Below are 10,418 nucleotides of genomic sequence, written 5' to 3'. Positions count from 1 at the left end.
GATAGGTCCTGATCCTTTCCTAATGTACATGCACATATCCTACACCATGTCACAAAAGAAATTTGGCAAGATGTGAGATCTAAGTGTCCGTTTGATTCACGGTTAGAATCAAAATCCTTAAAATCAGAATTAAAATCATCTATTCTTCCCGTTTGGTTCAAATAAGAATTGTAATTGGATTCTATATGATACGCATGATTCCTAACTATGGTTGGCCTTGGTTAAAGAAAAATATGGTTAAAAGGTTTAAGTCACTTATTGTTTTTTCTTTTCTTTTGGCCCGACTAGAATGAGATTCTTATTTCTAAGGGGGAGGCTCAAATGGAGGAACGTAATTCCACCAAGAATGGGAATTTAAATCCCATTCCATCCAACCAAACAGTTGGAATGAAAATCTGACATTATGATTTAGATTCCAAACACAATAGAGAGGCTGGAATAGCTGTTCAGTCAGAAACTCAGATCTGATCCCAAACCTCTGCTCCCGCAAACGAAATAAACCCTACCTCTATTCCCGCGAACCAAATGAACCTTAATAATATCAATTTTAGATTTTTATTTTTTTTTATTTTCTCACCAACCAAACGCCGTGCGCCGCTCGCTCACCTGGGCGCTGGGCGCAAATTAAAACCAGCGAAAAAGAGAATGTGTCTAAAATTTTACCATCTTATTAGACTGTGTCACCTTGACTTTTATTGCAACCCTTCAAGGCACGAGTCAACTGAAAGAAGGGCTGAGATTTCTCAATGTACCATACGAAAACAGACGCTGACTTATCTGATCCTGTAAAATCTCCAAGTCATGGTCAACCCCTATCAGGATAGTCCGGATAAATCAGTGTTCCTTCTCTGTCCGAGAATTACCGATAAGCAGCTGTCAACCGTAAAATCGGAATCCACCTGAACTGAAAGAGCCGCGCCTTCTGTTTATTTGCTTCATTTTCACTTCTCATTATTAAACGTTGATGCATGGCCCACTTAAAGGAAATCCATTCATCGATTACACGGTCCGGATTGGTTCAGCCTGGACACAGAGAATGATTTAGTAGGGTAGCTAGTATGGTATCATTAGGAGTGGGAAGGAAGAAAATTGAGAACTGAGTGAGTTGGAGAATCAACTACTGTCGGCACTGAACGAAGCAGGACCATTCGGTCTTGAGCCAACTCCATTAATGCTCGCTTGCTCTCTCTCTCTCTCTGTCTAGACTCAGGAGTCGAGAGTCAAGACTCAAGAGAACAGAAGGGTCTCGAGTCACAACTCACAACCTCTCTCTCTCTCTCTCTCTCTCTCTCTCTAGTTCTAACCATGGTTTGCTATAAAGTGCATTGACTGTGAAGTGTGAACACTTCTCCGCTCTCTCTTCTCTCTCTCCATCAGAAATTCTGAGGAGAGAAAAAGGAAAAGAAAAAGAGTGACAGAAGATCCAAAGAGGAAAAGGGGGAGGAGGGGAGGACAGAGTGAAGCCAAAAGAGAAAATTTGAATACTTTCCTCTCTTTTTGCTAAACGACGCCTACATTGAAGAAGTGTTGCATGCCAGAAGATCGTTGAGTGTTTCTATGACCTGATAAATTTGATTTGAGTCAGTTTTTATTTATGGGGATTGGCCAAGAATAGTTCTAGAATTCGCAGAAGGAATTAAGCTTGGAGTAGACAAGAGAGATGTAAAGATGGTTGAAGGTTACTTGTGAGATTGGTGCAGAAGTTTGAGATTAGAGGTAGGTAGATCGAGGAAGGTAAGAGTATTTGGGCTTATGCAGTTCCAATTGAAGAAAATTAGGGCTAGCGAGCTGCATTGCAGTCTGTTTATTCGGATCGAGGAATGTTGTAGTGGAGTCGTGCAAGATCTAAAGGTTAAGTCTATTTTGCTTTAATGAGAATGGTGAGGTTCAAGTACGAGTTATCGAAGAGGGAGCTTATCAGGTAGTGCTGAGTGGAAAATGGTATGGGAGGCTTTGGAGCTGATTGACGGTTTGACGGATTCTGAAACAGTTGTAGAGAGAGCACAGTGAATTGAATCTGAAGTTTGGCATTTTGTTTTGACCCCTACTAATCGGAATCATGGAATCTCGTATGGATCAATATGAGATCATGGAGCAGATTGGACGTGGAGCTTTTGGAGCGGCCATTCTGGTTAATCACAAATTGGAGAGGAAGAAGTAAGTCCTGTCTTCTTTTGTTTCTCACTGTCTTCCGTTATTTCTCTTCTCTCTTGATTCTTCATTTTGGGAAATGTGTACGTTGCACTTCCTTTCGGGTCTCACTTGGATGCTTTAATTTCAGGTATGTATTGAAGAAGATCCGGCTGGCACGACAGACAGATCGCTGCAGGAGATCCGCTCATCAAGAGGTAAGTTAAATGAGTTGATCATGATTTGCTTTGTTTTTTTACCTGGCTTTGGTCTTGCTCGGATGGGTGCTGTCTTTTTCACATTTCTGGATAATTTGGAATGTAGATGGCTCTCATTGCGCGAATCCAACACCCTTACATTGTTGAATTTAAGGAAGCATGGGTTGAAAAGGTAAGAGTTAGTCTTAATTTCTTTCCTATTTTCTCTAACCCTTTTCATTCGGGTCTTGAACAAGAGATTGTAATGCAGGGTTGCTATGTTTGCATTGTCACTGGATACTGTGAAGGCGGAGACATGTGAGTAAACATATAATATTTGATTTTAGATAGTTTTGATTGGTAACCTATATCCTGAATTATGTTGCAACAGGGCGGAATTGATGAAAAGAGCAAATGGGGGATTCTTTCCAGAGGAGGTATGGAACTATCCTCACTTGATCTATTTATGGCTAAATCTTTAGTTGTTTTTAAGTTATGATTATATGCTCGTTTTCTTGATGGTCTATGATGTTCTTCAGAAACTCTGCAAATGGTTCACTCAACTACTTTTGGCTGTTGAATATCTGCATTCAAACTTTGTTCTACACCGAGATCTAAAGGTTTGTGCAAATTGATTGATAAATTTCTTTTCCTCCCCTAAGCCCATGTACTGATTCTCTTCATCATTCTGCCTTGGCAGTGTTCTAATATATTTCTCACTAAGGAACATGATGTTCGCCTAGGTAAGTATATTTTGGTAATTTGTAGTTAAAGTGGAGGGCTTTCCCAAATTTGCTGATTACTGAGCTATTATCCTGGGTTTCAGCTCATGAATGTTTTGGTCCTTACCAGGGGATTTTGGACTTGCTAAAACTCTAAAAGCAGATGATTTGGCTTCTTCTGTATGTTCATTACTTCATTTCTCTTATTGTAATTTACACTTGCTTCCTTTCCAGTGTCAATTTACTGTGGTAATCTCAGTGTCCTTTTCAATATTGCTTTTTAAGGGCTAGGAAGACTCCAAGCAAGTTCTTCTTAGGTACTAGTGGAATAGTGAAAGTTCATGCACTCGGGGTCTATTTCCTCAAACAATTTAGCAATCTATTCCATAAGTTGGTTGAAACTTCACACAAAATAAAATGGTATAATTATTTAACCACTAGGTAATATGAAAATAAGACTTTTGATTTCATTGTTTCATGAATATGAACTCTACCTTTACTTGTCTCTAGACATCATTAATCATTTACTATTAAAAAATAAGAAATGTGAATTTCTAGTTCTGGTTTGGTTCCATATCATATCAAGACTTTACTAAACAAAAGGCCAACAAATAGATTTAAGATTTTATCAGTAAAACAACTATCAGTTTAAACTGCAAATCATTGGAATATTTCTTTTTATTGGAAATAGAAAAACAGTTTCATAAGAAATAAGAAATGAGAAAATGCCTCCTACTGTTCTCAGACCAGGAGGAACACCCAACCAATCCCATTCTACCAATACTTATATCCAATTCTGTCTTTAATCTCTTTCCTTATTTTTAAGAGTTAAAGATGTAGAAATTATAAGCTTGGAGCATTTCCGGGGAATTGACTATTGGTTGACCTATGGTGTCCAGGTAGTTGGAACTCCTAATTACATGTGTCCAGAGCTTCTTGCTGATATTCCCTATGGCTTCAAATCTGATATCTGGTCTTTAGGTACGCATATTGTGGTTAATGTTTGAGATATTTTTGACCATGATATTAGCTTTAGTTTAATGTGTTCATGGTTTCACAGGATGTTGTATGTATGAGATGGCTGCTCATCGCCCAGCATTTAAAGCTTTTGTAAGACTTCTTGCACACTACTTGTCTTGGAGCAATGGGTATATTTGGAGAGGAATTGAGACAGCATTGTTGGTGATTTAGATTTGTCCTGATGAGTATTGTTATGATAAAAACCATTTACTACATTTCCTTTGGTTCAAAGACCTGAACCGTGGTATTTTGGAATGAGTTTACCTTATTACAATGATAAATGGAACATCTTTTTTGAGTACAAACGAATATAACAAATGACACTTTGGAGCATGTTTTGATTCTCCATCTCTCTCTCTCTCTCTCACTGAATTGCAATATGCAAGTAAAACCAAAAGGAACAATTGAAGAGCAGAATTAGCCACTATATTTTACTACTCCCACTAAAAACATAAATTCGAGGTTCAAAATGACACAACACATCATCACTGTATCATATGATACATATTAGTTTTTGAACCCTGGGATGTGCTAAATACTAGGAATTAGGGACTTGCTGTCACGCTTAAATAGTAGTAGGTGTGAAATAATGGACAGATGGTTATTAACTCAAAGTAAATAAAACTGTGAGTATCAGTTCTATTAGTTGCTCGTCAGAGTGTATTGATACTTTGAACCTTGAATAGACTATCAGTGGATCTGGTTGTCTTTTTGGTGCACTTTCTATTTATTAACAATAGATGGATAAGTAGGAAATGCTACTTGACATCTTAAACCGATTTCCAATCCATCCATCCCTACATATGGAGGTATTATATCATTTTTGTCTAGAAAAATGTAGTCACACATTCATAGCTATGAAAAATATTCAAGTACACAAGTGGATGTACAGAAGATGCAAAGAGGCTATAGGTCAATTCTCATCAACAAAAAAAAAATAAAAAATCAGGTCACTGTATGTAAAAATCTTCCTAGCCCTGATCTTTCAATGCCATTAGCAACCATATTAAATGCACTCTATGGATTTCTATCTCTTTTGGACAGAAAAGGCTAAAATGGTGCCTCTAATCTCATTAAGGTAGTGGGATGGCTTACAGGATGCCCCTGCAACCTTCACAAGTTCAACCCATCCAATGGCATTGTGTTAGTTCACTTAACCAAGTAGCAAGGGGGGAAGGCCCAAACCTCTTGGCTAGCAAAACCTGTAAGAATGCCACCCACCCAGCAGACTTAGGATTTCTAGAGGAGTTGCCATCAAGTTTTAATTTGATCTCTTCATCCATATGGGAAAGTGGTCACCTCTATCAATCTAGAGGTATTAGATAATCATTAATGAATATATTTATAATGACAGAAACATCAATTACTCACCAATGAAAAGCTGCTAAAAAGAGTCTTAATGAAGAGCCAATCTCCATGAATCAAAAATTCGGAAGTCCCCTTTCTTTTCGAAGTTCTTGATCCTGTAGTAGACATTTAGTGTTTTGCAACACAAGTGGTTTTCTGCTTTTTCTTATGCTCAATTGTGCATACTGTAATTCCTTGATTTTGTTGCAATTCAATAAATTTCTAATGGAGCATTTAGTTAAGCGGGATGTATATATCTGGTTTCAGGATATGGCAGGACTAATAAGTAAGATAAACCGTTCCTCCATTGGCCCTTTGCCTTCATGTTACTCCTCTTCCTTGTAAGTCTTAATATTGCCAATACCATTTTTCACCATTTTTAGTTGATATAAATGTAATGTTCTGTGGAAGTCATCTGATGAATCTACTTTTATTCATCTTCCTTTATGTTGAGCTTTGCATTATCATGTGTAATAGATGATTCTACCATTTCATTTGTAGAACCATCACAAAATCTGTAACTTGTCATTTCAAACAGGAAGACACTTGTCAAGAGCATGCTGAGAAAGAACCCAGAGCATCGACCAAATGTAAGTGTTCTTAGGTCTTGTAGTAGGCTCTTATATTTTCTTTTATTAGTATTTTTTCATCAGAACCCTAAAAGATTTGAACTTTGATCAGGCATCTGAGATACTAAGACGCCCTTATTTGCAACCATACGTTGATCAATACCGTGTATCTTCCAGTCCCCCTACAGTCTGCTCTCCAGAAAAACCAATCTCCACTGCACGTCATTCTCAGAAGAACATGGCTCGAAGCCAAAACAGTAATAGTTCTAGCAGTGATAAAGATAGCTTGATTTCAAGTGAGAAAAACAACTCAGCATTGGTGTTCAACTGTGATCACAAAGCCATTGACATGGATATGGCTTCAACTGATGATGGAGCAGACAGTGAGAAGACCTTTACAAGCAATGAACATGGAACTCACAGATTCTCTATCAAAATAGATGAACAAGAAGTGGTGAAACCATTTCGTGATGAACAACCCAAAGTTGAATCAAAGCAGCCCAAAATCATTAAGAACATATTGATGTCTTTGAAAGAAGAGGGGAAAGCCCGAGAAAATAGCTCACCAATGAGAGGCAACCGTGCAAAGGCTGGAGGTATATCCAACCAAAAAGCTAATATAGAAGCATCACCCAAAGTCCCTAAACCCAGTGCAGTTCCTCCTGGTTCTAAGTTGAATGCAGAGGCACCCAGTGTTCCAGCAAAGGCAAATTGTGATTCTGTGAAACGTGTCCAGGGATCACATCCTTTGAAGCACCAGGTGAAAACATTTCTTTTTCCCTTTTCTCTAGTTTCATCATTCTTGTCTGTATAAGGATATTTGAAATGACATCATTTGTCTTTTGTGTTTTTCAGTTACCTGTATTTGATTCCTCACCAAAGATTAAAGCCAAGTGTGATGGGATTTCACCTCCCGGTCTTGTCAAACAAGCTGTAGATGATGGATTTCCTTCCAAGACAAGGCAACGTCCTCCTATCCTGGCCAGACGATCATCACATTCAGGGCCTCTGAGGCCTTCGATCCCTGTCAACAGTGACATGAGACCAGGCCCAAGTGAGATTACCCAAGAGCCTGAAAGGACTTCTGGTGTGCCATTCAATGTCTTAAAACCTGACCAAGCACCAATTGTTGAGGACTCTGGAATGACTCCAGTGGTAGATTCCAAAGGACTGCAGGTGGACGGAACCAATTCCAAAGGACTGCAGGGAGGTAGCACCAATTCTAAAGGACTACAGACGGACAACACGAATTCCAAAGGCCTACAAACAGATGGTACCAATTCTAAGGGACTACAAACAGATGAGACCAATTTGGTATCATCGAAGTCAACTCAATTTCTTGAGTTATATGAAGAGCTAGTAGCCCCTATACCACACTATTCTGGACAAAACAACTCTTACTCATCAAATACGATACTCCATGAGAAACTCACACAAACTGAAAGTTCAGAATCTCATCCAGCTAGTTGCTTAGTTGCTTCATGTCTACATTCTGCCAGTTCAGAAAATCTTACAGTAGAAAGTAAAGGGCATAATTATAGGCCTGTATCATTATTCTCAATGAAGATACCTGAGGAGAATCTGGATCTTCAGAAGAGTACTGCCAGTAATGATGAAGTTAGTTCTACAGCTAGTCTACAACCCTCCTTCCCAGGGTCTGAGGAGTATGTCTGCAAGGATGATATTTCCATAAGTAGGCTTTGCAATAGAGGTGATACAACTCAACAGTCACAACTTATTTCCACACCTAGTGGTGATGACAAATTCACTGTGAGAGAACTCCTTTCATCAATTACAGAGATTGCACCAATTTCAGCAACCCAAAAGAACGTGAATCCTGAGAAGATTCCAACAATGCCAAATCCAACAATTGATAAACCAAATGCAGTGCAGGCCCATTTAAAACCAGCCTTTGATGATGTCATCCATGTCATACGACACAGCAGTTTCCGGGTGGGGAGCAAGCAGCCTGTGATGGAAACTGTGGAGAGAGGGGTTCAAAATATGGATGTAGGGAAGCTGCTAAATGTGGTAAGAGAGGAGGTGGAGATTAGAAACACAACACCACCGTTGACTCTGAAATCATCAGGTTGCTTGGAAGCAGCGACTCTAAAATCAAACATTTCCAGTAGTCCTGGCAACACAGAAATGGATATAAGGAGCCCTTCCTTACCGGTTCCAAAACCTGATTTGTCTGAACCAACAAATTCCTCTGTTGATGCTACTGTTGTTGGTGTAAAGGAAGAGGAAACCCCAGAAAAGGAAACATTGGATGTAAAGTCATTCAGGCAAAGGGCCGAGGCACTTGAAGGGCTGCTAGAACTGTCTGCAGAGTTGTTGCAGCAAAATAGGTTGGAAGAACTTGCAGTTGTTTTAAAGCCTTTTGGAAAGGATAAAGTCTCTCCACGGGAGACGGCAATTTGGTTGGCAAAGAGTCTCAAAGGAATGATGATCGAGGATTCTGGACGCCTTACATGATATATCACATCCTGCGTAAGTTCTTTCTTATCCCATGTGCTACCTTTTATCACTTACCTATTCAAATTCCATTTGAATTTTAAGCAGAACAAAACAGGTCGAATCCTTTTTGCCTGCGCCCTCTCACTTCTTTTTTCTTGTATTCTTTTAATGGCAGAATCCCTTGATGTACATAGTGAGTATAGCTAATGAAATAAATCTGAAATTTTGACCAAGTGGCTGAATGTGTTATACACAAGTGACTGTACAGAATGATCAGCATTGTGGGGGATGCGAATGCTTCCTGTTTGGCAGGTTAAAGGCCAAAATGATTGTTTTAGGAGATATTGATTCAGTTGACTCACCCAATCCAGTTGTCTAAAAAGTAAAAAACAATTACCTCCTCCAAGGTCCATTTTGGCTTGCAATGAGGTGATTCCAATTCCAAGCACAGCTTTGGCTTGGGACCCCGTGCTCAAATGACCAAATGTATTTAGGAAATGTTAAAAAAAAATGGTGGAAAATTATGATATGCATGTATATGCTTTGAAAATCATTATAAATCTCATTAATAGTTATAAAACAAATTTTAATGATCTAGTTGTCTTCATTTTCATTTTTTGTACATTATTTAGAAAAAAAAAAGCACATTCTGATTTTTTGAACGACATTATTTCTTTGAATTAAATGTTTCTTAGAACTTAGAAGTTAAATAATATCCATGCTATTTCAAATCTTAACTATGTTTTTTTAAATCGAGCTGGAGGTTGATTCGGTTTTCTTTTAGGGTGATAAGTTACCAGTTTTCTAAAAAATAATAACAAATAAAAATGTCTATCAAATAAAAAGAATCATTAAAAGTAATCTTAAACAAGTTTCCAAAGAACCTTCAAAATATGTTATTTAGATTTCTTTTTGTAAAAAATGTTAAAAATTAAAAGGAAACATGATAACCAAAAATATCAAAAATATGTTTATTAGATAATTGAAGATTGGGTTTTCTGAAAAATTATAAAAAAATAAATCATCAAATATGTCAAGAAAATTTCCTTCCCAATATGAAAAGAAAATTAAAAATAAATAAATAAATAAACAAAAGAGCAGACTAGATATGTGAAGAAATTCCATTTATTGAGTAGTGACACATGCGACACTCAAAAACAAGCATCAACGTATACTTCCAAAATACGAAACAGCTTTTAAAAAGTCTATTCAAACACCACGTTGTTCTTTGTTAGTATGTCTAGACAGTAAAAATGTTGTGAGTGTTTTCTTTATAGTTTATACCACTTCCATTAATTGTAAATTATAGATTACAGATTTGTAGTTTGTTAGGCATTAGGTAGGCAACTTAACCCAACACAACCGATTATGAAAATCACGTTACTTGGGTTGGGTTGGGATTTCATATTCTAATATCTGGTCTCATTGGGTTGAGAGGCAGGTTGGTTCAGGTTAGGGTTAATGCACCCTTGACTCGGGTCAAGCTTGGGTTAGCTTCAACCCAACCCAACCCCGACCAGGTTAAAACTCTGTTCCTTCACCATGAATTCTCACTCCAGTGGGGATGCCATCAATGATCCAGGGCAGAATGCTCACCAAGCTAAAAGTACGAGAGAACATCTCTGGCAACTATGGTCGCAGCACTCCCTTGCAAGTTGCAACCTATCAATCAAACATGAAAATGGAAATAAATCTATACCACTACTAATATTAATTAATGTTATAATTAAAAGTGTGAATGAGAGGAATTTTGTTTGAATAAAATATTCCAGTTTTTTAATATGGTCTCTTTTATTTTAAGGATAGAAAAGTAATTTGAACTACTTTTCTCCTCATTCAAATCCCTCTGATTAAGTCGTATATTTAAGTTATTAACCTCTACTAGCATTTATTGGGTTTTTTTACTAAAATGTCTATTTTTGAATTTGGTCTATTTATAATTGTGATGGTACAAAATGTAATTTGAATTACCA

At 37.7% G+C, this 10,418-nt stretch overlaps 1 protein-coding gene across 3 annotated transcripts; it reads left to right on the top strand.

Moving 5' to 3' along the window:
* The first annotated feature begins 1,080 nt into the window (after window positions 1-1,080).
* LOC148871332 (serine/threonine-protein kinase Nek5-like) lies at window positions 1,081-8,678 on the top strand. Of its 3 annotated transcripts, XM_088973487.1 has the most exons (15): window positions 1,081-2,157; window positions 2,282-2,348; window positions 2,455-2,520; window positions 2,599-2,645; window positions 2,719-2,764; window positions 2,867-2,947; window positions 3,028-3,070; window positions 3,180-3,229; window positions 3,949-4,030; window positions 4,110-4,159; window positions 5,684-5,757; window positions 5,955-6,006; window positions 6,098-6,745; window positions 6,841-8,478; window positions 8,621-8,678. In XM_088973487.1, the coding sequence occupies exons 1-14, from the start codon at window positions 2,060-2,062 to the stop codon at window positions 8,461-8,463; spliced, it is 3,027 nt and encodes a 1,008-aa protein (XP_088829613.1). In that variant the 5' UTR covers window positions 1,081-2,059; the 3' UTR covers window positions 8,464-8,478; window positions 8,621-8,678. The 3 variants fall into 3 exon arrangements, with proteins under 3 accessions (XP_088829613.1, XP_088829612.1, XP_088829614.1); XM_088973486.1 differs by having other exon boundaries at window positions 6,841-8,678; XM_088973488.1 differs by having other exon boundaries at window positions 1,209-2,157; window positions 3,154-3,229; window positions 6,841-8,678.
* The last annotated feature ends 1,740 nt before the right edge of the window (window positions 8,679-10,418 follow it).

The sequence above is a fragment of the Nelumbo lutea genome, chromosome 2, assembly GCF_056320005.1.
Source record: "Nelumbo lutea isolate HS-2025 chromosome 2, American lotus-T2T, whole genome shotgun sequence".
Lineage (NCBI taxonomy): Eukaryota > Viridiplantae > Streptophyta > Magnoliopsida > Proteales > Nelumbonaceae > Nelumbo > Nelumbo lutea.
This window is presented reverse-complemented; position numbering and strand designations above follow the sequence as displayed.